General features: G+C 41.3%; 1 protein-coding gene across 4 annotated transcripts in view; it reads right to left on the minus strand.

Annotated features, from left to right (window-relative positions):
• Positions 1-26700, minus strand: part of LOC114563081 (protocadherin-1) — a 255904-nt gene that overhangs the window by 50997 nt on the left and 178207 nt on the right. The window contains exon 5 of one of the 4 annotated variants that reach the window (XM_028589866.1): positions 13921-13994. The exons of the other annotated variants lie outside the window; for them this stretch is intronic. Within the exon in view, the coding sequence (XP_028445667.1) occupies positions 13936-13994 (59 nt within the window). The 3' untranslated portion in view covers positions 13921-13935. Of the gene's footprint in view, positions 1-13920; positions 13995-26700 lie in introns of those variants that run through there. 4 annotated transcript variants of the gene reach the window in all.

The raw sequence follows: 26700 nt of genomic DNA on the forward strand, positions 1-26700 counted from the left end.
TTTCATGTGTTCCTTATTGGGAACAAATCCCATGAAAAGACCAAAAACCAACAACGTGTTAGTCCGTCTCTCAATACTTCCTGACTTCCTGTCTGTGGCTCTTAGCTCCAAGCCTATTGGTTCCTACTAAAGACATCAAAAACAGCTCACAGATCAGGCTGTTCTCATGAAGCATTCGTACATATAGCTACGGAAAGTAAATAATTATCGATTTTCAAATATATATGTATATATATTGAAATATGTGCAAACAAATGTACAAACACAAAAATATTGAGAAAATAAAGTTGAAGAACACGCTATTATTTCATTTTATCAATGGGAAACATACATGTGTACAGACAGAGGGAAAAGATATATGATACATCTATAACACTCAATTATGAACACTGATAGAGGAATATTCCAATTTATATTTTTTATATATATATTTTTATGTTCTTTGTTTCAAATTTAAGTAGCATTTCAAATTAATTAATATTTTATATTCATAGAATATATATATATAGATTTTATTAACATTATTTGTTATTTTGTGGCGTGTAAGAGAGGGGAAATAATTCAGTCGTCCTCTGTTTTCACTTCATTTAATTCTGTTTTTTGCCTCTGAGGTTTGCAAGGGGAACATCTCACTCACACACACACACACACACACACACACACACACACACACACACACACACACACACACACAAAAACCTCACATATCCCGAAACCTTTTCCTCTCTTAGTCGCACAACACAAAATTACACACAAACACGGATTCCAATGCACAAACGATTGTTGCCACTTCCTTCCATGTACACACAGAGTCACAGTCCAAAAGCCCTGAACACAAAATTACACACAAACACACACACACATTGTTGCCACATGTACCCACACACACACACACACACACACACACACACACACACACACACACACACACACACACACACACACACACACACACACACACACACACACACACACACACACACTGGAGTGATGTGATGGGATGTGAAAGCAGGCCTGTCTGCGTGCCGTTTGCAGTCCATCACAGACTTTCTCTCCCTCAGCCTTTCCTCTCAGGCTCTGGCACACAAACACACACCCAAAACAAGCTCCACCAATCAAAATGCTTCTGGTCATCGAAAGTTATATTTACCCAGAAGCAACACACACCCGTCTGGTTGTCCTCTTTATGGCAAATGACACAGAAAAAGGAGTCAAAAACATAGCAAACAGGAAGTTCAGACTTCTACTGTACTTGTTTGTTTGCGCATATATGCCATATCTACAGCCAGCTGTATGTCTAGTGTGTGTGTGTGGGTGTGTGGGTGTGAGTGTGTGTGTGAGTGTGTGTGTGGGTGTTTGGGTGTAAGTTTGTAAAATGCGTGTGTATTATTGTATCGTGGTTATGATTCTGTGGGTGTCTGTGTGGAAGTGTAAAAGCGAGCCTGTGTTCAGCATTACAAACATCATAAGTGAGGCTTTGCCCTCAAACTCTGTGTGTATTTTGAGTGTGTGCAAATGTCTGTAAGTGTGTGTGTGTGTGTGTGTGTGTGCGTGTGTGTGCTCTGCATTAGAAGCAGTGGCAGCATCACTGACCCGTGTTTGCCTCGATGTGTTTTTATCTCTGCCTGTGTGACCCGAATTGTAAATACAGCATCCTCCGCTAAGCTGTGAAATTCACTGTGTGTGTGTGTGTGTTTGTGTGTGTGTGTGTGCGTTAAGTGCGTGCGTGCGTGCGTGCGTGCGTGCGTGTTGGTTGAATTATGAGCAGCAGCCTCAACCTGACCCGATCTGTGTATGGGCTGTGTGACTTTGTATCTTGCATATCAATGCGCGAGTTATCTCTAGAATATGTGCGTGTGTGTTTTCTTCTGTGTGTGTGCGTGTGTGAGCCATGCCACGAGGTTAATTGAGGGGAGGACCTCTAAACCGTTGCCCAGGGTAACGCTCTCCCATCCATTACCTCATTGGCTATTCACTGCCACGCGCTGAACAAACAAACCAACTAACACTGAATAACGCGCAGAGCTTCAGGGGAGAGGGGCCCGCGGTGGGTCACCGTGCCCGCCGTCGGAGGCCCCTGGCTGGGCCGCCGGGGGCGGGCGCGGCCCCCTGCTCCCCGACCTGCTGGAGCTCAGACAACAGGCTAATCCTTACAGCACACAGAGGAGCCGCTAATAGGAGAGGATTAACCCGACAAATACACCCACTCCCTGTGCTGCTCCTCCTCTCCCCTGCTCTACTTCTTCTCCTCCTTTGGTCCTCTTCGTCTTCCTCACTTTCACACCTCAGTTGTTTCTCCCGCTCCTCTTCCTCAACCCCTGCTTCTGCCTCCTCTTGATGCATTGGCCCGAGTCGCTTATAGCGATTTTAAGGTGTACCGCGGTTTGAAAAAGTCACGGTTTGAAAACCGCTAAAATGTTCTTTCATACAGTTCTTGCTGTATGCACTCGTTCTTTTTTTATTTTTAGAAAACCATCTCTCTGCCAGTGCGCAGTGCATTCATAAATAAATTCCTTACTGTAATTGCAATGCCGCAATACCGTGAAATCGTGATATTTTGGCTGAAGGATATCATACCGTTAGAATCGCCAGAGCAGGAGGAATGAGAGGGGGAAACGTAGCAAAAGATGAAGACAGGAAAGGAGAGAGAGAGGGGCGATTGACATGCAGTAAAGGGCCGCAGGGCCGGGTGGCTATACTATAGTATATAGTCGACTTAAAACACTAAAATACTAGAATCAAGAGCAAGATTCTAAAGATGTTTTTTACAGTGTCCTTAAAAAGATTTCCTTCACTCCTTATCTGACTTCTTTTGCTCTTTTACGTCAGCTCTGCTTCTCTGTCCTCCACGTCCTCCTTTCCTAATCATTTCTTTTAACCTTTTCTCTTGTTACTCAACCTGACACAAATCTAGTTTACACCCTTTCCCATGTTTCTCCTGCCCTTCCTCCCCTCCCTCCTTCCCTTCATCCTTCCTTTCATCCTTCCTTCTCTTATCTCTGCTTCTCCAGCTCCTTCTCCTTCCATCTTTCTCTCTCTCCAGGTGACCGTTGAGTTGATACAAGGGCTGTAAATCAGCAGGCTGGAAAGAGCTTTAGTGTGCGTGCGTGTGTGTGTGTGTGTGTGTGTGTGTGTGTGTTGGTGTGTGTGTTGGTTGGGGAGTGGATTATCCAGGTTCCAGGACTCGGCGATTGCTGGCAGCCGAGCGGAAAGCTTTAATGAGAAGTCGCTGTTTACTGAGGACAGAGTGGGACACACACACACGCACACACACACCACAGAGACTTATATAGACTCACAAAGACAAAAAAATAATACACACAATAATACATGTGCACACACACGGTGATACACACTACTACTCGTAAACACACACACACACACTAACCAGTGCAGTAATGGGATTTGGAAGGTTTTCTCTATAAACCAGTCCGTCCTCTGTCTCCTCATTAACTGTCCAGAACTGAACACACACACACACACACACACACACACACACACACACACACACACACACACAGCTGGCTCTACAGACTTCTGGGCTCACTAATTATTTGGAAGCTCTGTATCTTTGTCTTTTTTGTTTGTTTGTGTGTCTGTTCGTGTAAGTGTACATGTAGGGATGTGTGTGTGTGTGTGTGTGTGTGTGTGCTGGCTTGCTGCTAACAGCCACAGTCTGGTTGTGTTTTGTTGAGGGCAGCAGAACACACTTTGCAGCCCAAAACGGCAGTGGAAATATGATCTGATATAATTTGGTTTATTTATTTTACTTTAATTCTGATTTATACACTCAGTTTGTTGTTGCCATTAAAGTGCAGAAACATTGTTGCGAAAGGCGACATGATTTATCGTCATAATACAATTTCACAGACGCAGAATCACCGATGAGCATGAGACGAGATCAGAGCCTGGAGGACATGAACACCTGTTTCCTGGGTGAAAGTCTTGTGTTTTCTCCTTAACTTCTTCAGGACATGAACACCTGTTTCCTGGGTGAAAGTCTTGTGTTTTCTCCTTAACTTCTTCAGGACATGAACACCTGTTTCCTGGGTGAAAGTCTTGTGTTTTCTCCTTAACTTCTTTCGGGACATGAACTCTGCTCCCCGGCTTGAAATCCCTATGTTTTAGGACCCAAACATCACCCCGACCTCCTTGCTACACAGTCAATGTGGTGACGGTAATAAATACGTGGAATACATACCAATTACAGTGCTTTACTTTTCGTAGCTATATCTACGAATGCTTCATGAGAACAGCGTGTGTGAGGACGGGTTACAAATCGACGTGGTTTTGTATTAAAGGAACGCAAGCTCAATAAATGAAGTAAAAAAAAGCACTGGTGAAGAAGGTTTAGTGTGAAGTAGTATGGCGTTATGGGATGGCAGTGGTCGGTATGTTGTGCACGGAGTGAATGCGATTTACAGGCTGTCAAAACGGAAATCAAATTTGTAGTTTAGTTTTGGGCGATAAACTTCTTCATCACCGAAATGTGGAAATGTGACAAAAAAACCACTTCCTGCCAGGAGGAATATCGGTCTCAGCAGAGGGGGAAGTACATTTGTGTGTATCGCAGCCTGCCCTCTCCGCTCGCTCACACACACACACACACACACACACACACACACACACACACACACACACACACACACACACACACACACACACACACACACACACACACACACACACAGTGCTCTCTGGGCGGCCATGTCTCTTTATGTGGTCCGTTCTCTCTACAGCCCGTTGGAGCTCAGTGAGCCTGTGTGGGGTTAATAAACTCTGTGTGCTGGGTTGTTTTCAGACTCGCAGTGTGAAAACAGCCGAGCACAGTCTGTGTTTGAGTTTCCACACTGTTCATTTCTCATCATAAACACTTTGATTTCATCATTTCATTATTGAACAGCTCACATTATATTAAAGCTCATATTAATGAACGCCAGTTATGTTCAAGCCATCGCCAAATGAGTTGCTACAAAGCTAATTAAGACTAAATCAGCTCCACCCAACTCTCTCTGGATTTCTCAGTATGACTATGTTCAGAAGATTCTGGTGTCCGGCGACTTTCCCGCGTAGAAACTCTGTTGAAGTGAAGATAATGACCACTTCTGAAGAGTCCATCATGTTTTTTTTTTTAATCCTCCGTGTCCTCCTTGGCTACTAGCAACTGCATCGTGGAGGGGTGGAGGGCGGTGCGCGATCACGGAAGGCTTGTATCATGTGGACGTGCAGACAGAGTTGTTGTCGTTACTTAGAATTCCTCATAGGCAGCGACAGAAACAACCCCGCTATAGCTATAGGGGCGGCAGTAGCTCAGTCTGTAGGGAGTTGGGTTGGGAACCAGACGGTCACTGGTTCAAGTCCCCGCACGGACTGAAATACAGAGTGTACCAACTGCCTGTTCAGCAGTTGCAGCCCACTCACTCTGACATCCCTCCATTAATGCATATAAAAGGACCTGAGCATGTGTAGTGTATAATAACAACAGAGTGTAAAGTGTAATTTCCCCATTGGGGATCAAGAAAGAGTATATATTATAAATGTATTATTATAAGCACAACTATTTGTATGATTTTGTACAAAATTACGTTACATGACAAGTTAATTCTAGTGGTCTTTACAGTTGAGTTTGGCAGAGAAAAGGTGACTGCCGTGCGGCCACGACAGTTACGTTTAGACTCCAAAACGACTAGTTGAGATTGGAAAAAAGAAAACGAACCCCTTAAGTAGTAGACGCTTTTGTCGAAGTTTTTGTCACTTTTTTTTGAAGGTTTTGAGGCTTTTTCCAACATCTGTTGTTTTTCTACATCCTGTTTTGTGGCCTATGTGTTCTCAAACTGTCTTCCTCATTCTGTAACCAGAACGCAACACATGTTGACGATGACTCATGTTGACTCCTGCCTCCTGACGAGAGGCAGAAACTGCCTGATGTTTTTCTAGGTTTAACTTCCATAACAGAAGGGTAGGGTTGCTCCATTGATTTTCCCGTCCAGTCAGAGAGACTGAGGGGAAACGAAACAAAGTCCAAGATATTTTTTAAATCCTAAAAGATCGGGGGCTTTTGAGAAAACATTCGGGGCTTGAGCCCCAACAGCCCCCGCTCCGCCCCACTGTTGCTAGCGTCTTTGATAAACCAAATCTAGCGTTAGGCCGGTTACACAATGGCTGCGTGGCGTTTCTGTTGCGTGTCGGCTGCGTGGATTTTTCTACGTTTTTGCACACCAGAAAGGTGTCTGACGCTGCGCTGCTGCTGCTAGCCTCGTCTGCAGTGATGCCACGTAATCTGAGCACTTTTTTCAGTAACGACTAATCTAACACGTCACTATTTCCAAACCAGTAATCAGATTAAAGTTACTTATCCAAGTCACTGTGCGTTACTATTTGTCATTTTACTTGGTAAAAATATATATTTTTGCTTTCTTCTTGCGTCTCGGGGAGTGAAGTCACGTATGCGGCAAGTCACGTTTTCAGCATGTGGACAGTTCACGTGTACCACGCAGAGACACAAACGTAAACAACAATGGAGGGAGGAGAGAGATGGAAATACAGTCACTATTTAGAGTTTGTGTCAGCTAAAGACGGCAATATTAAGGTTGGTTGTACACACTTGGTGCTTGTGGCGACAAAGTGCTATCTGGCTACAAAAACACTACGTCAAATCTGAAGAACCATTTGGAGTCGCAGCGCTGCACGGTCAAACTTACAGAGCAAGTCCCAGCAGGTGGAGCGAAGCAAAGAGCAGGAGGCCCCCCACCACCCAAACAACAAAAGCTGGACTTCGGTGCAAAACCAGTAAGTGGGGGAGAGTTGAAGAAGTTGGTCGGGCAGTAGGCCTATGTTGTAGCGGAAATGCTACCCTTAAACACGGCTGACTCGCTTTCTTTGGTGCCATAATAAACCAGATCCTACTACTGGCCACGCTGAGCTGCCTCACAGTAAACCGGTTGTCATGTTTATGTTGAGGCTGTAGGGGTGTTGTCGGCAGCTGCTACATGTAACTAATAAAGTAACTTGTAATCTAACTTTGTTACTTTTAAAATCAAGTAATCTGTAAAGTAACTACACAGTTACTTTTTCAAAGTAACTGTGGCAACACTGCTCGTCTGTACACATGTATGTTTCCCATTGATAAAATGAAATAACGTGTTTTTCAACTTTATTTTCTCAATATTTTAGTTTGAGATTTTTATTTATTAAAATTTTTTAAATAGCCTATCAGATATAAATTTATATTTGCATTTATGGCGCTGCTGCTGCTGCTAGCCTTGTCATGGATGTTTACCATTGATAAAATGAAATACCATGTTAAACATAAATATATACTGAGTTGATTACAGCAAAGACAACATCGGCAGTATTGATGGCAAAATAGGTTCCAGAATATTTCCTTCTGGATTGACAGCTGCAATATTAGAAAATCGATTTTTTTTTTAAATTTCATTTATATATCTGCATTTATATCAAAACCTAGAGACTTTCAAACATCTACGTCATTTATTAAGATGTATCCGTGTCTAAATGACATATAAACATCTTTTCCTATTCTATTTTGCCAGGAAACGCTTCCAACACATTGCGTGTCACGTGAAAAATAGGCGTCAGTCCTATTTCTAGCATGCGCGGCTCGATTTGTGCGTGTCACGCAGGCAGTGCGTAAGCTCTAACCTGTTACCATGGGAGTGTCAGTTTCTGTAGTCCGTTTCTGTAGTCCGTGGCCCAACAGGTACATCAGCTGTAAATGTTAAGTGCTGACATATTTTAGATGGAGATGAGAGTATATCCAGTTATTCCTCTCCCCTGTTTGCTCAGCGCTGTTAAATTGTACGTATTAGACGCAGGAGTTCTCTACCCAGAAGTTATTGTAAACAAACACTGTGATTGGGTCTGTTGTCGAAATGTGGCTCATGGACACGCAAACACACATGCAAAACACGCACTGCTGAATGCGGGCAGTCACGGTCCGTGCCACGCGATTCATAGCTTGTGTTTGCGTTTCTGCACCGATGACCTCGTCGCACACAAACACACAGAAAGATGGATGACTGCTCCTTCACACACTCACATTTTATCTGTTTCTGCATGTACAGACATGAATGTGCTCGTGTGTTGTGGTCTCTCTCGTTCTCTCTCTCTCCTGTCCAGAGAGTTGGATGGTGATTAGCATTGGGATTCTGGGACTCTGGCCTCAGTTTTCATTAACAGCCATAAACACAGTTCTGCTGCACCACTGAGACCGACCGCAGGCTCTCTGTGTGTGTGTGTGTGTGTGTTTGTGTGTGTGTGTGTGTCTACATTTGGGCGAGCTTTGTTGGAGCTTTGATGACAAGAGCGGTGAAAAAGTGAGAGAGAGAGAAAGAGAGATGTTGTTTATCATGGTAGTAATTAAGCCCGCAGTTCGGCTTTAATTAAAATATAACAGCAGCACTAAGTATGGACTGTTCTCTCTTTCACATGCACACACATACACACTGAAAAAAACCTCCTTAGCACTCTATTTAACACTAAATATGAAGGTAAAAAAATACCAACATTTTAAACTCTTCCAGAACAATCACGGAGTGGAGTTGCACTCCGCACACACACAAACACACACACAGGGTCTTCAACGGGCACAAGTATTTGTACCGAATCCAAAAAAAACCACTCGTGACTCGTCTCTGTAATCCGCAGATTTGAACCTGAACACATGCAAAGCGTGAGTGTTTGTCTTTGCTCCCTCTGATTGGTTCATTAGTGGTTAATTTCAAGCTCTAATTGGCCGGTTCACTTCATCATTACAGCGGTGCGGTGCGTGTGTGTGATCAGTAGCACAGTAATATAAATAAAGGAACAGACACAATCTCTAACAGGAAGGACTTATTAACACTTGAGGCTCTTTTTCTACTGGTGTAAACAGGATACCCTCCCACCCCAACCACCCCCCCAAAGAGAGAGTGCAGGGGCAGAATATGACAGTCTAGTATCCCTGAGTCATTGATCCTTTATCTGACCAAGGTTTGTGCAAGTTAGAATCTATGGGTGGTGGTCTCCTTCAGTGACACACACACACACACACACACACACACACACACACACACACACCCACACACACCTCTGAGCCTATATATGTAATACTGTATAAATGCTGTCATTTGGACTGTGTGTGTGTGTGTGTGTGTGTGTGTGAGACCAGGTGTAGAGTTGTCACTGAAGGAGAAAATTAGTCAGAAAATGACAACAGTGTACCTGAGTGAGCCGACACACACACACACACACACACACACACACACACACACACACACACACACACACACACACACACACACACACACACACACACACACACACACTTTTAGCTATTTTCCCTGCAGTGCAGCCTCAGTGACTGCATGATTTATAATTACATAGATACAGAAATATCCTGCCTTTTTTTTTTTTTTATATCTCTATCGCACGTTACTCTCAGCTCTCACACACACACACATGCCATGATCACTTCCCGCATGTGGAAACTAGTAGTACAGCTTAGAGATGGCCCGATACCACTTTTTTGCTTCCCGATACCGATTCCGATACCTGAACTTGCGTATCGGCCAATACCGAGTACCGATCCGATACCAGAGTGTCATATATTTCATTATGTTTTAACAGCTGTATACTACTATCTCTGTATAGATGTGATATGATGTATAACAGCTGTATACTACTATCTCTGTATAGATGTGATATGATGTATAACAGCTGAATACTACTATCTCTGTATAGATGTGATATGATGTATAACAGCTGTATACTACTATCCCTGTATGGATGTGATATGATGTATAACAGCTGTATACTACTATCCCTGTATGGATGTGATATGATTTCTATCTCTGTTGTCTGTCTGGCTCAGGTTAAACTCTTTGTGAAACATGAATGCCCCAGAACTTTCTTTTATTCTCCAGTTTGACAGTCAGTTATAACGGAAAAAGAACATAAATAAACTACTTTAACGTAGATTTTCTTTAAGGCTTTATTACGTGGTATCAGATCGGTGCGTAAACTCCAGTACTTCCCGATACCGATACCAGCGTTTTAGGCGGTATCGGAGCCGATACCGATACTGGTATCGGTATCGGAACATCTCTAGTAGAGCTGCAAATTAAATCAATTAATCGATTAGTTGTCAGCTATTAAATAAATCAGCAACTATTTTGACCATCGATAAATCGATTTGATATTTTTTTTTATGACAAAGTAAAACATATCTCTGATTCGAGCATCTTAAATGTGAATATTGTTCTAGTGTCTTCTCTCCTTTGTGACAGTAAACTGAATATCTTTGAGTTGTGGACAAAACGAGACATTTGAGGACATCATGTTGGGCTTTTTGGGAAACACTGATCCACATTTTTTCATTAAAAAAAACAAACTAAAATACAGAAACTAAACGAGCGTCATGTATGATATCAGCACTTGTTTATTGTAATAAAAACCTCTGAATACAAAGTACATTCACAGGCACAGCAGCAGGTCGCTGAGCTGCTCCGTTTGACTCCTACAGCAAACCAGAGATGACTACAAATATTCAAACTCATACACCATTTTACAACTTTATATCCCATGAACATACTGTTATATTTCAGAATAAACACACTGTTGCACTTACATACAAATAGTCCAGGCTTAGATCAACGGTTACTCTTCTGTTACTAAGCTGTCGCACTAACCAACCAGCTGAGTCCTACACAGGTTTATTTACTGGAAAATACAAGAGAGTAGAGATGGGACTGTTTGGAGATTTGATCGACAGGTCGATAAGAGATTTTAACTGCTTAGATGACTGCGTTAACTCAGTTATAAACTGTGAACTCCGTTAAGAACGTACCGTTTTGTCCTTAAAAGTTGGACGTGGGAAGTTTGTCTTGTAGAGAAGCAGAGGGGGAAGATGGGTTATAAAAATGGAGCACAGTTTTGGTTCAAATATGCAGTAGCAGCAGCTAGCTAGGTCGCTAGCTAGTTAGCTAAATGGCTGTATTATAGATAGATGGTTAGCTAGATAGGTGTGTACTTTAATGCTTTAAGGAACCTGAACAGTCGTTGCAATTAATGATCATATATTATCTCTTGTAAAGTTTCATGTAACAGTTTTAGGAGTTAGGCACAAAGACTGGAAGCAAGGGAAAACTGCTAGCCTAGCTTAATCCAAACGTTGTGTTTACATTTGATTTAGCAATGCTAGCAGGCTACAGTGAAGCTAGGCTAAGACATAAGACGGCTGAGTTAAGACAGAGCATTAACCCCTCGTGTTTGTGAGCACTTTTGGGATGCTATCTTCAGTCACAATACTTCAAATATCTTTCAATGTGTTGTTTTATTAATTTATCAACTATGGAAGTGCTGGGAAGGGTTGCCAACTTTGTCACTATGAAATAAGGGACAAAAGGTGGCCTGCTGCAGCAGCGCATGCGGGTATGGGTTTGTGTAATTTAGTCTCGCATTGCCAGACCTTGCCCAAAAATGTGCTCTGAATTATTGGCATTTCATTAAACCAATCACAATCGTCTTGGGCGGGGCTAAGCTCCGGACGGAGCCACGGTGCCTCTGCTAAATAGTCTCGGGAAGGAACTTGTTTTGGTGTAACGTTTGTACGTTCAAAAGTAGTTTTAGTCGTGTAACAGAAAACTCAGATTGGACAGATAGTCTAGCTAGCTGTCTGGATTTACCCTGCAGAGATCTGAGGACCAGTTAACCATAGTCCTCACAAATCCACCGGAGGTTAGAACGCCAACACAAAGGAAGAGGAAGGAGACGAACATCCGGCCGAATTGCCTGTGGCACCAGAACGTCTTGGATATAAACTAGATGTGTAAACATACAGTGTATTGTTTTAAGCCATTTGGCAAAAATTATGGCTAGCTAATCTCGCTCTTTTAATTAAATATTAATGTAGGTTTAATAATTGTTTAGAAATGTGTACATTTCTGTGGAAGCATGTTGAGTCAAGTCATTCTAACCTCCATGGCTACGTGTCTTTTATAACTTTGTTAAGTCTAAAATTTCCCTCGGAATGAATAAAGTATCTATCTATCTATCTATCTATCTACCCTAGGTGGCCAACTGAAAATTTCCAGCGACAAAGGAATGAGAGCTGCACAGTCTTTTCTTTTTTGCAGGTTTATCCATATTTGCAGTTCAATCCGTATTTCCACATGCCAAATCGACTGACTAGTGTCACATATTGCCCTAATTTTCTTTTTCGTGTGGAGGAATTGGCGCATTTACTTAGATATACTGATGCAAAGCAGTCAATAAACGGGACAAGGGAGGTCTCGTATGGGGCAAATAAATTTGGCCCAATATAAGGGAACGTCCCGGCTAATACGGGACAGTTGACAACCCTAGTGCTGGGAGTTCATGTAGTTGTTGGTTACGTGAGAAGCGTGTTTATGTCAGTTAGGCCATGCCTACAAGAGAAAATGCTCTGAAACCTCAAACAAAAACGGATTGCCATTAAAATACCAAATTTGAATGATGAATGGATGGACTTTTTACAGGAAATCAGACTTGGTAGATGCAACAAAACAGTGTGTTATACTGATAATTTAAATTTGGTTATTAAGCAATTTTGGCCAACATATGAGCTGAGGGGGACATATGACAGTTGAACTAGAGAATGCTCCTGTAAACATACAGTATATTTAATTAATACCAGCTATGTTATGTTTATGGGAACATTATCTAGCGTGCAGACTCTATTTTCACATCTTTTGTCCAGCACCTATTTTATCGTCTAGATGTGCATGCTTTTGTGAACTTTTGTACACAGGACAGGTGATACATCAGCGCTGTCTAGTGGACAAACAATGTATTAATACTGTAAAAAATATCTTTGGCATTTCTTTCTTGCAGTTAAAAGCAAATTCTGACGCGTCTGTGATATGCTGCCCAGTGTCGGATCTTTTTTTTTTGATGAAGCTTAGCTAGCCGTTTCCCCCCCTCCTGCTTCCAGTCTTGTTGCTAAGCTACGCTAAATACATCCTGCACGCACAGAGATGAAATTGATATTCCCATCTGACTCTGCCTTTTAACGGCAAACAAGATGATCTCCCAAAATGTTAGACTCCCTCAACTTTAGCTCAAATGTGTAGCTCAAGTAGGGATGAATGACTGAGTTGAGACCGTGGGCACCAAAAAGATTTCCTGCGACAGTTCCTGTCAGTTCCTACCAGAGTTTCTATTGGCCGGTGAGAGGATGGAGGCGGGTCGGCTGATTATCTGCCACTCACCCTGTCCTCCGAACCCTGACTGTCAATCGTCAACTACAGGCACCAGGGCTACCAAGAAAAAAAAACATACATACAACAAAAAAATGTCAGAAAAAGGTTTGAATTGCCCATAAAATGTGACACTGAGGGGAAACAAAGTGGAACTACAGTTCTCATGTTGCAAAAACAGCTGAAGAAAAAGGACAACAAGAGCAAAAAAAAAAAAAAAAAAAAGGCGGCGAGCCAATAATCCACTGCGATCGTGACGAGTCCACTTAGGCTTCGGTTAAATCCACAAAAAAGGAGAAGTACAAATCCACCTCCCGAAGAATGGCCTAGCAAAAGACGTGGAGGGAAAAAGAAGAGCCCAGAAGAACCAAAAGACAATTACATTCCTTGTTATTCGGGAAATTTTTTTCTCCAACAAAAATGCATTTTTTTTTTTTCATTTAATTTTTGTGATTTGATTCCCCTCGACGGAAACTCATAGCAAGAATGTGCAACATGAAGCAAAAAAAAAAAAAAAAAAAAAAAAAAGCAGTTCAGGACCACAGGCAGAGGGAAGGGAAGAGAGAAAAATCCTCAGAACTGCAGCAGAGAGGGAGAAAAAAGCTTGAGGACTTAATCTGTTTTTCTTTTCATAAATTGGAGGAAAGAAAAAAAAAAAAAAAAAAAAGCTTTAGATGCTCTGTGTGTCTTTAGTTTTGTCTTAAGGCAGTCTTTTTTGTCCGGCCCCTCTCTCCGGCTCGGTGCTCGACGACGCTCCACCTACAAGAGGATAGATACGGACGTCTTACACCTCAGGTAACGCAAACGCAGAAAACACATTCCATGCAAAATGTCTCATCAATGGGCAAAAGAAGAAGAAGAAGAAAAAAAAAATGTCAATTAAAAAAAAGGATAAAATTGAAAGCTGGCTGAAGAGAAGGGGGGAAAAAATATAATGCTTAAAAAACAATAAGAAGCTGATCAAAAAAATGCAGGATCGGTTTGCAGAGCCACAATAACGCAAAATAAATTCTCAGATCAGATAAAGAAATGTATAAACAATTGCACACTGTCACAGTTAAATGCATTAGTATACTGTTAATTATATTTGACTTCAGTTCATATTAAAAAAAAAGAAATGACAAGATTTCTGCCGTTACTCAAGTGATAGTAGAATATGAAATGGTTCAAACTGGATACAACATTTAAAAAACTTTGCTAAAATAAGCAAACACTCAGAAACACAGATTAACTACGATATATATCCACTACAATTTGACACAACAGCAGAAAACGTTGCTCATGGGAAATCATGAGCCTACTTTATTAAAAGTGTGTCAATTAACCTATGCATGAAACTGTGTGAATTCAGTCAGGGCATTTCTACATTAAGTAACTCAAACTTTAAGCTAATCCCGGACCCTCTCAGAAACTCTACGGGCCCTATTTTAACGATGTAAGTGCATGGCGTGAAGCGCCTGGTGCAGGTGTGTTTAGGGCGTGTACGAATCCACTTTTGCTAGTTTGAGGGCGGAAAAAAAAGAGTCTGTGCGCCGGGCACATGGTCCTAAAGGGTTGTACTTAGTGTCTTCATTAATCAGAGGTGTGTTTGGGTGTAACATGCAATCAACCAATCAGAGATCAGCTCCCATTCCCTTTAAAAGCCAGGCGCGTTTGGACCTTGGAGCATTGCTGTTATGATGACGGTTTAACACCGTAATATTTTTATTTATAATCTTCTGTGTGTGTGTGTGCTGCTGTGCGTCCCTTTTGTGTGTGTGTGTGTGTGTGTGTGTGTGTGTGTGTTGCTGTGCGTCCCTGTGTGTGTGTGTGTGTGTGTGTGTGTGTGTGTGTGTGTGTGTGTGTGTGTGTGTGTGTAACAAGCATAGTGTGTGTGCGCTGTGCACGAGCCTAGGAGCATTTTATTAATGCTCTGTTAAAATAACAATGAAATGCTGCGTTATTGACTTTAGACCAGGTTTTTGTTGGTCAATGGCACGTTCACTTCCCGCTGCCTCAAGATAGCAATACTCCCAGAATGCACCTGAACACACCTCCCTGTAAGACCAGCATGCTCAGAATGCACCTGAACACACCTCCCGCTATGAGTTTTTGTTACCTTATTTGAAATGAAATCTATGCATTTTGCTGTTATTTCAGACCATTTGATAAACAGCAATTTAATTATGGGCTGGGCGTTATGGAGAAAAGCTAATTTCACGATATTACAACTACTCATACTGTACATTACACTTTCCCCATGTACAATCAATCTCTCACACACACACACACACACACACACACACACACACACACACTTTTCAGGGATTACAGTCCTCATCTAATCCTTTCCTCTTTTCTTTTCCTTCCCTTCTTCCTTTCCTACTTCTGGTTTCCTGGTAGCTTCTACCTTTGTTTTCTCCTCTCTTTACAAAGTGCTTCCTAACCTCCTTCAATCCCCTCCTACTTCCTCATTTACCTCCCTTGCTTTCCACTCTCTCTTCTATTTCTTTCCTAATCCATCTCTGTCTCCTCCTTCATGCCTTCTTACTTTCCTGCTTCCCTCCGTTTTCCATCTCTTTCCTCTTCCTCCTTAAGCTCATTTAATCATCTCCTACGTCCTCATTTACCTTCCTTGCTTTCCGCTCTCTCTTCTATTCTTTCCCAATTCTTCCCTGGCTCCTTTTTGTAATCAAGTCTCTCCTTTCCCTTTTCCCCTTCTTCCCTCCTCCCTTCCTCCCTCCTTCCTCCTCCCTCCCATCGCGGCAGCATCTGTTCATAATGAAACACACAGTTGGACGTCGTAGTCGTTTAGTGCCTCCTCCGCGCTACCTGCTCCAGAGGTTACATCCCGCCGGGCGCGTTTGTTACACATCATCAGCGCCTCCCCGCGACCTTCCCTCCCTCCCTCCCTCCCTCCCTCCCTTCCTCCCTCCCTCCTCCTCCTCCTCCTCCAGATGTCATTGATCGGGGAAGTGGGTCACAACAGCGCTGAATCAGAGCCAGGGTACACAAGGCTCCGAGGCAGATACTGTATGTCATTTTAGCGTGGGTTAATATTGACTGAGAGAGAGAGAGAAAGGGAAATGTGACGGCTGATGTTTTGAGCATTTGCAGGTTGGGATCACGGAGTCTACAGCCTGGAGACATGACAGATGCTCAAGGTGCAGAGGGTGAAGATCTTGGCCCTGAACGCCTCGTGGATCTGTAAATAGGACTGCTAATTTGGAAGGAGCAAGCAAGAAATTTGGAGTGTTTTCGTTTCGTAGCCACAATCAACTTTTAAAAAGTAGAAGCACAGGAAAAGGTCCAATTTGTTATCAATCATGTAATTTAAAAACTTTTAAATGCAATGTTTTCACTTTTGCATCGGAAATATAACTTATCTGAAAAGAGACGGGCAATGCAATGAATACAAGACAGTAGATTTAACCAAAATATAAAAAAAAAAATACATGAATATGTTTCACTATAACCTAATCTCTGTCAGACCAGTTACAAATGTTCCAAAATATTATAGACTTAAGTTTTGATCAAAATCAAAGTGTATTTTAAATTATCACCGAGAGCCAAAACTATCTAAAGATACCCAAATATGTAAAGCAGAATTTGGAGGGAAAAGGATGCAACAAGACATGACAATATGTCTTTTGATGTCACAGTATATAAAGCCATAAAAACAAGGAGTCTTTGGTTGGAATATTCTACTAAACATAATGCAGCGGATCCATCTTTAATATAATTAATAATATCAGAGTAACTAACAAACAACAAGGCTGCCATAAGGAAAATGTAAATGTAATGTGGAAATCAAGGTTCAAGAGATAACAACATGTTAATAAGAATGCTGTTGCCTTGAGCTTGGAGGTCCATTAAATTAAATTCTATTAATATTCTAAACTCAAGGTTCACTTACTACGGTTTGCTACAGACGGCTGTGGATGGCTGGGCTGATTCAAGAAAACATCTGGTTCAACTAACACTCGTTACGATTTTGTCGACTAATCAATTAGTTGATTTAATCAACAGATCTGTAAAACTGAGTTTCTCCGCAAAAGCATCACGCAAAAGCGCCCAGGGTTCAACAATAAAGCTTGCGTGTTTTGGGTGTAGGACACAAACTGTCCACTGGTGTCACCATTGTGCTTTTGAGTGATGTCTATTTAGGTAGGAACCTTTCAGCAGGTAAACAGGGGGTGCTGTTAATCGGAGGAGCACATATAGTCTTTGAACGCATCGAATCGCTACACACCGCAACGCGCGTGTGGATGTGTAAGTGTTTGTTGATAGAGCTTAATGGCAGCGTTGTGCCTGAACACGTTCATTGAACGATAGTTCATGAACTCGTTCATATTTTGGGCGAACGTGAACTGAACGTACCCTATTACTGCCTGATGAACGTTAACGTGAACTGAACGTACCCTATTACTGCCTGATGAACGTTAACGTGAACTGAACGTACCCTATTACTGCCTGATGAACGTTAACGTGAACTGAACGTACCCTATTACTGCCTGATGAACGTTAACGTGAACTGAATTAGGGTTTAATCCCGGGAAACGGGATTCCCGGGAAATCTGATCAAAACCATTTCCCGTTTCCCGGGAAATGTTATGACGGGAAACGGGAAATAAAACAAAATTAAAAAAAGGCAAGGAGTGCGTGTCTATTATTCTAGGCTCAATACATTCATTCATAAAAGAAGAAGAAGAAGTTCATTAAGCAGCAAGCACTACGCAGCTAGGCTACCTAACTCCGCTAATGATGTCTGCGGCCAGCTTTGTTTGGGAGCATTTTGAAAGACCGGACAATGAAACAGCTCAGTGCAAGTTGTGTGACCGGTTTATAAGGTTTATTTGTATTTGGTTAACTTCGATGGATTATTCCCGTTTGCAGCCTCTTACACATCCTCAACAGGCACAGAATGGATTGCGATAACGTAATGGTTTAGAAATCATTCAATGGTTTACTTAAGCATATTTCGCTAGTTTGTATAATAGATTTCTATAAAACATTGATTATATAAGGGTTGCCTAGATTTTCAGAAGACAAGTCCCAGACATTCCACCTGGCATTTCATAATTAGCGCTGCAGCAGATGTCACCCTGCAGCACGCAGCTCACTTGATCACGCAGCAGAATTGATCATTGCAAACTGTGTTGATGATGGACATAAACTGTGTTCTTTAGTCCTAAAAATGATACAAATAATATAAAAAATGTCAGTTTGGGATTTTGGGAACGCATATTTGAATGATATCGATACAGTACTTGGGCTAAAAACAAACCAAAAAAACAATTTTTGGCCATTTCCCGGGATTCCCGGAATATGGGCTGTCTATTTCCCGGGATCTGATTCATCTCATTTTCGGGAAAAATATTAAACCCTAAACTGAACGTACCGTATTGCTGCCTGATGAACGTTAACATGAACTGAACGTACCGTATTACTGCCTGATGAACGTTAACATGAACTGAACGTACCGTATTACTGCCTGATGAACGTTAACATAAACTGAACGTACCATATTACTGCCTGATAAACGTTAACGTGAACTGAACGTACCGTATTACTGCCTGATGAGTGGAGGCGTTTTTAAACGAAAAATCTGACATTTCTGAGCAAACTTTGCCCGCCGGCTTTCAAAAAGAAAATCTGCACTTCAGTCCCATCCACAGCAAACCTGAAACGGCTGGTTGAACTGAAGCAACATATGGAAAAAAAGAACTATGAACTAGTTAATTTTTAGACTCACAAGTATGAACTATGAACTGAACTAGTTCATTTTAAAATCTGTGAACTGAACTTTGAACTAGTTCATGTAGAAAGTGAACTTTCCCAACACTGCTTTTTTATGCGAGAAATTAACTGTGTAGGCTACAGTTTGAATACAGGCAGTTTTACAAAAATTGATGGCCAATTGCACATTTTCTCCGATATGTTGCCGGACTTAGAAGCTCCAGTCTTAGGTGACAGCAGCTGCCGGTGGTCAGTAATAATCACAGCAGCTCCTGTTGGCTGGAAGTGGTTTCAGACCCTCCCACCAGCTGTTAGGCCACGCCCCCTCATTTAAACTGACACCTGTCACTTCTAACTAAAAAGCTTAATGTTAAATCGAAATCTAAAAGGTGAATCTTAAAAGGTCTATGTCAAATGTAAAACATAAAATTCAAAAGATAAAATGTCAAATTGAAAATTGAAAATTATAAAGGGAAAAGGCTAAAATAAAATAATTTCTTTTTTTCTATTTGAGATTTTAATTTAAGTATCTCCATTTAAGCTTTTACATTTCACATTTAATTATGGCATGACTTTTCCTAGTAGCGTAGTAAAATAATACTATTTTTAATTAAAATAATACTTATTTTTAATTAAAGTAATACTTATTTTTAATTTGATCTTGCTTCATTTTCTCTTTGGACTTTAAATTTGAATTATGAATAAATATTCCCTCCATACATGGATTTTTGCACATTCATTTGAAGAATATTGTGATCAATAAATGTCCATCAAAACGCCACGAGGACTACTGGAGTCAGTGATTTCAACGGTAGGCTACTAAGCGGTGTAAGGTAGAAAAGAGTTTTATTGTTAAACATGCATGTGGCAAATCACATCTGTGGATGGCTACCTTAGTGACTACCTTACCTATAGGCCAGTAAGCAGTGGAGATTTACAGTACAGGCCAAAAGTTTGGACACACCTTCTCATTCAATGTGTTTCTTTATTTTCATGACTATTTACATTGTAGATTCTCACTGAAGGCATCAAAACTATGAATGAACACATATGGAATTATGTACTTAAAAAAAAAGTGTGAAATATCTGAAAACATGTCTTATATTTTAGATTCTTCAAAGTAGCCACCCTTTGCTTTTTTTGATAACTCTGCAAACCCTTGGTGTTCTCTCAATGAGCTTCATGAGGTAGTCACCTGAAATGGTTTTACCTTCACAGGTGTGCTTGGTCAGGGTTAATTAGAGGAATTTTTTCCCTTATTGATAAAAAAGCAAAGGGTGGCTACTTAGAAGAATCTAAAATATAAGACATGTTTTCAGTTATTTCACACTTTTTTGTTAAGTACATAATTCCATATGTGTTCATTCATAGTTTTGATGCCTTCAGTGAGAATCTACAATGTAAATAGTCATGAAAATAAAAAGGAAACGCATTTAAATGAGAAGGTGTGTCCAAACTTTTGGCCTGTACTGTATATTTGCTAATAATATGTTGAATTTATTTTAAGACTTTTGAAATTTATTTTTTAAAACTTTCAGAAATTAACAATAATTTGGAGGCCCCCCTGCATTGACTCTGAGGACCCCCCTAGGGGTCCTGGACCCCGTGTTGAAGATCCCTGCCCTAAACAACATGAAATCAAGGAGAGGGTTAACTTTTCCTGCTCCAGATTTCACCCCACCGAGGTCAGAAAGTTCTGACAAAAAATCTGGTCTGGTAGTTCCCTATATAGCTCACTATTTAACAAACACCATATAGGGAATAGTGAGTGAGTGAATGAGGGAACGGTTTCAAACACAGCTTCAGTCTGAGAGGATGGTCGAGGTCAGAGACAGACCGTGGTTATGCTTGGTGCTGATGATGTTTAACAAGGTTAGAGAAGGACGCTTGTGAGTAGAGGGTCGCCAGTTCAAACCCAAAAGGCTGGCAGGATGAGACACAGTGGGGGAGTGAAAGAGCAGCACTACGTTCTCCATCATTAGCACCACTGAAGTGCCCCTTGAGCAATGCCCTGAATCCCTACTCTGCCATCAGATCATACTGTGGTTGTACTGGGCAAAACAGATTCCCAACACACATCCCACATACAGTATAGTGTAGTATAGTATAGTGGTTTGAAGTTGTTTGTGGTTTGGAGTGGCCCCTTCAATCAGTGAACTGCAAGGGGTCGTGGGAAAAAAATAACTAAATTGTGGAATAAGATGTCATATGCGACCATTAAATCTAATCAACGGCTGACAAAAAGAGATGGGTACTTGAGTTTGAGACAGACTTGAGTCGCACACGCAGTAGTCGACTGTTTTGACGACGTTTTTATTCCCGTGATTGCCGGATGTCCGAAAATTCGAGTCTGTGTCTCAAACTCGAGTACCCATCTCTGTTTGTCAGCCGTTGATTAGATTTAATGGTTGCATATGACATATTATTCCACAATGTAGTTATTTTCCCATGACCCCTTGCAGTTCACTGATTGAAAGGGCCACTCCAGTCTCCAGAGGTTAGAAACGCCAACACACAGGAAGAGTTACCTTCCTCTTCCTGTGTGTTGGCGTTCTAACCTCCGGTGGATTTGTGAGGACTATGGTTAACTGGTCCTCAGATCTCTGCAGGGTAAATCCAGACAGCTAGCTAGACTATCTGTCCGGTCTGAGTTTTCTGTTGCACGACTAAAACTACGTTTGAACGTAAACACGTTCCACCAAAACAAGTTCCTTCCAGAGGCTATTTAGCAGAGGCACCCTTGCTTAGTGCCGCCCAAGACAATTGTGATTGGTTTAAAGAAATGCCAAACCAGAACATGTTTTTCGACCATCCAGGAATGCTGTGTGGACTGGCCAGACCTTCCTCCGCAGCGCTGTGGAGGAAGGTCTGCCAATGAGAGACTACACAAATAGTGACTTCAAACTGGACTTGAGACCCGTCCTCCACAGACTTCAGACTCGACTCGGACCTCGAGATGCGGGACTCGGAACAATCTTTATTGTTAGGAAACGTACGACAAGTTGAGCGTTGTTCCTCTCCCTGCGTAACCTATAAGCTTCCTACGTAACACGGAACGGATCTGCTTGCGTGGCGACACGTATGAGAGGACAACAAACACGACGACGGCACCGGCAACTGCTGTGCCATTCATGATAATCTTTGGCTTTAAAAACTTCTGGCAACAAGGCCCACACAAAAGGTGTGGATCAAGATAAAAAGATTCTGGCTCTAGCTTAGCAAACGCGTTAAGCTCCGCAATAAGTCATCTAACATTGTAGCTTGCTTCTTGCTTGACTTGGACTTTAGCTCAAAGACTTCTGCATCTCTGCTGACAAACAGGCCAAAATCACATGTAAATAACAGATGTTTTTATGTAAAGGACCCCTAAACTGACACAAATTAGACCACTATTTGATACGATTTCTCCCCAGGCTCCCCAATCTGATAGGAGTTTTGCTTTTAGATGTTTTTATTACAGAAGATGTATAAAACCCATACATACATACATTCTGTCATTGTGTTATTTTTGGATTATGGAGAACATATTGTCCCTTAGGGACCCCTTCCCCAACCGCTGTAGTAAGGTACTGAACTTGCTACGTAAGACCCACGATTTCCTGCATCAACACTGAATATTGCCATTGGACATAAATCTTGGGCTGCAGAATCCTCCCAAAATAAAGGTCATATTATCGCTTATTGAGTTCCAGCAGCCTGATTAGTTTCCAAAGTGATAAATTCATTCCTGTAATGACATTTATGCCTTACATTTTTCATATTTTAACTCTGCAAAGGCCAATACTGCACATTTTCACGATATTTCATTTATTTCTCATTTTTTATTTGGGCTTTTCCGCCTTTAATTGACAGGACAGCTAGGTGAGAAAGGGGAGGGGGGGAGGGTGGAAGACATGCAGGAAATCGTCACAGGTCGGACTCAAACCCTTGACCTCTGCGTTGAGGCACAAGCCTCGAAGTATATGTGCGCCTGCTCAACCCACCGAACCAACCCGGCCACTTTTCCGATGTTTTTGTGATTTTTGCTGCACTTCTTTTACCAGTTCTTTTTTTCAAATGCTATAAAATTTAATACAACACCCAAATTCAATGAAAGTAGTGACCTGATCTGTAGTTTTACTACCCTTACGTTGTAGGGAACCATCCACGTTGTTTATTTTGACAATTTGGTTGAAAGAAACCCACATTTCTGGTATAAAAACTTTTTGAAAATAGGTAATGGGCAAATATGACCAGAGGACAACAGGGGTTGTTAAGGGTTAAATGTGCGCCTGCTCTACCCACTGAACCAACCCAGCCACACTGATATTGCGCATTTAAAGCAAAAGAAGAAATGCCGGGCTTGGGTTTATGAAGTCAAGACAGTTGCCCTGGCCATTTACTGCAGACAAACCAAATCAAAGTGGGAAAACAAACACCTAGGCTATGCTCAAAGAGGAAAGGTTATGAAGCCTTAAGTTGATAAGTCAGTTTAAAGAGCAGCTAAAAAACATGAAACGCTTTCACGGATTTAAACATCAACCTTCCTTCAGGACAAAGCTTCAAACAGACCGCATTCAATCCACCGCTAAAGGAACAAGCCTTGGATTTTGCTTTCTTTATTTAACTTATAAGGATAAAAGACCATATATTGGAGGAACGTAATACAATTAGAAAGACTTCAGCTAACCAATTTAAAAAAATATTACTTTAAAGCCCAAATGCGATTTCTTTTGTCTCTGTTTGAGAATGTCACAACTCCATCCTGGGCTCATATTACATTTTCTTCTTTGAAAGACAATTTCTCCAGTGATTTTGTTTACAAATACAACTGCCAACTTTTGTCCAAAAAGACTGATAACCCAATTTTATTACATCTCATTAAACTTTGGTATGATGTACATAAACCCATTGGCAAGGAGATAGGACTGTCACCAAAATCACCTTTATAACAAAACCACCTTATCCCTCTGACTGTAAACAACAGGATCCTGGAAGCATGCTATCATAATGGGATACGTAAATTGGAGGACTGTTATGAGAACAGATTCTTCATGACTTTTGAACAATCAAGAAGAAAACACAATTTGTCAACAATACTTTCTTTTGTTGCCTCCAACTGCTGTCATTCCTGAGAAGCACTTTGAACAATACCATGGCTGTACCCAAACTCACAGAAATGGAAACATTGATACATGATAGTGGTCCATATAAGTTTATTTCTAAAGTATATTCTTTGTTAATATCTGAATGTCCTAAACCGGCTCTGTATAGGTCTATGGAGAGGTGGGAATCAGACTTGAATATCATGATTGAAGACCAACGTTGGTCAGAGTTGTGTCAAGACAGTTTATCTGCCACAATGAATGCACGGTACAGCCTTGTCCACTATAAGTTCCTTCATCAGCTGTATTTGACCCCAGAGAAAATTCACAAGTCTAAGCCTGATCTATCTGATGCATGTTTCCGATGTGCTGCAGATGTGGGCTCTTTCCTACACTGTACTTGGTTGTGTGTGAAGGTGAGAGATTTCTGGATTGACTTTTGTGACGTTGTGTCTAAGATTAATCACATTTCATTACCTGTTGACCCAGAATTTTGCTTGCTGGGGAACTTTATGAAAATTGATAAACCACTTAACAAATTTCAAATAAAATGTTTGGAAATAGCCCTGGCAGTGGCCAGAAAGTGTATTACCATCAAATGGAAGTCTGATTCCCCTCTATCCATGACTAAATGGTATTTAGAAATGAATGTGCCTTTAGAAAAAATAACAATCTTAGAAAGGTATACAACACCTTTATTAAAATTTGGCAGCCCTATCTAGATTATGTGGATAATGTATTGTTGGAATGTGACTGACCTCGAAACATTGTATACCTACTTTAAAATACTGGAGCATCCTATTTCTTGTAAACTGGGAAATGAAAATAAAGTATTCCAAAAAAAATAAAAGAAAGATTTGTTGTGTGCCTCGGAGAATTCTAACGAAAAGTGCAAAAGTACCAGACGTTTCAGTTGTAAATATAATACATATGCGGGTAGTTTGGCCTTTCCACAGTTGATGAGAAACAAGTGTGTCATCACAGACACACATATCAACAAACGCCTCCACGTTTCTCGTTTTCTTTACTCTGCAAAAGATATTGAACGATATCTTGAACACTTTGCTACACTGCTCTAATAAATACTGTGAAAATGACAAATATGTGTTTCTGCTTCAAGGACAACTCACAATTATATTTTGTTCCCTGAGCTGCTTTGTATGCAGTCAGTGCATGTCTGTGTTTGTTGTGCAGCCTTTTCTTTGTTTTCTTTTTGCAGATTAAGACAACGTTTCTGACTCTCAGAAGAGGAGGTCGGAGGTCAGCGCGGACCCAGAGCAGGCAGCGCTTCAGCAGCACGCAGGACTGTCATTTGCTCCAGAGGGGGTTTAAGCCAAATGTATGCTTCTTTTTTCAGGTTTTTCACTTGTTTGCCATAGTTACAGATTTATTCTGCCGGGCCAGGATCAAACCACCAACCTTCTGGTCAAACTCCAGCTTCTTTAAAGTGCTCATATTATGCTTTTTTGGGGCTTTTTCCCTTTCCTTTATTGTGTTATATATCTTTTTTTGTGCACGTTATAGGTTTACAAAGTGAAAAAGCCCAAAGTCCCCCCCAAAGGGACTTACCATCTCCACCAGAAAACACTGTTCACCAACTGCTCCAAACAGCTCTATTGTAGTTCAGCCTTTACTTCAGAGACCAACGTGGTCACTTTGGAACACACGTTATAATGCTCAACTAGCTGCTAGCATGGCACGCCCTCATCCTCTGCTTCTGACTGGCTAGTAGTCCTTACCTAGGTACTGTCAGGGCACGCCCTCATACTCTGCTTCTGACTGGCTAGTAGTCCTTACCTAGATACTGTCAGGGCATGCCCTCAAACTCTGCTTCTGACTGGCTAGTAGTCCTTACCTAGCTACTGAGCATGTGCGACTCCCAACAAAGATGGAACAGAAGTGAGAGGTCTCACTGTGTAGCTAAAACAGAGAGCTCAACACACAGGGTGAAAAGAGGAGCTGGAGCAATGTGCAGTACAACAACAATATGGTGTTTTTTGAAAATTAAACAATGTAAACCTATTCTGATACAACCTATTAATACAATTATGATCATGAAAATGAGCCTAATATGAGCATTTTATTTTAAAATCTTTAAAAGATCGCCATTGCACGTTGAATGTTTTGCCTTATCATCCAATATTGAGGTGTTATATGCCGAGTGGAACGGGGTAGAAATATGACAAACCAATCCCAACACAAAGTCCACCAATTGGCTCTTTGCACGGACGTCATCATCAGACAAGCCCAGTACCTGATGAATTTATCCAAAGCACTTTGGGACTTCTTGTCCATGTTGGCTTAACATTTAGGAATACACACTTATTTTCGTTCTTGCTGATAGTTAAATTAGCAGATCTGTCCATAAGATATAAGGCTATAGCCACCCAGATACACGGGTTAAATAAACGGCTAACCTACCGTTCTGTTCAGTGGTAACTGGTAAAAGTGCCTTGAAGCACTGCATTAGCTCACTACTTTAACACGTTATATCTCGCTTGGTTAACCCATACAAAAAAATTACAACTTTGCTTGGACAACTAAATTCTGAGTCTGCATTGGCAATTTCTCTGAGCCAAGGAATAGTCTGGTACATAACATGTTTTACACTTACAATTTGTTGTACGGATTGAACAAAAGATTGATTTAAGAGCTTTAGATGT

This window comes from Perca flavescens, chromosome 10 (assembly GCF_004354835.1).
Source record: "Perca flavescens isolate YP-PL-M2 chromosome 10, PFLA_1.0, whole genome shotgun sequence".
In the NCBI taxonomy this organism is placed as follows: Eukaryota; Metazoa; Chordata; class Actinopteri; order Perciformes; family Percidae; genus Perca; species Perca flavescens.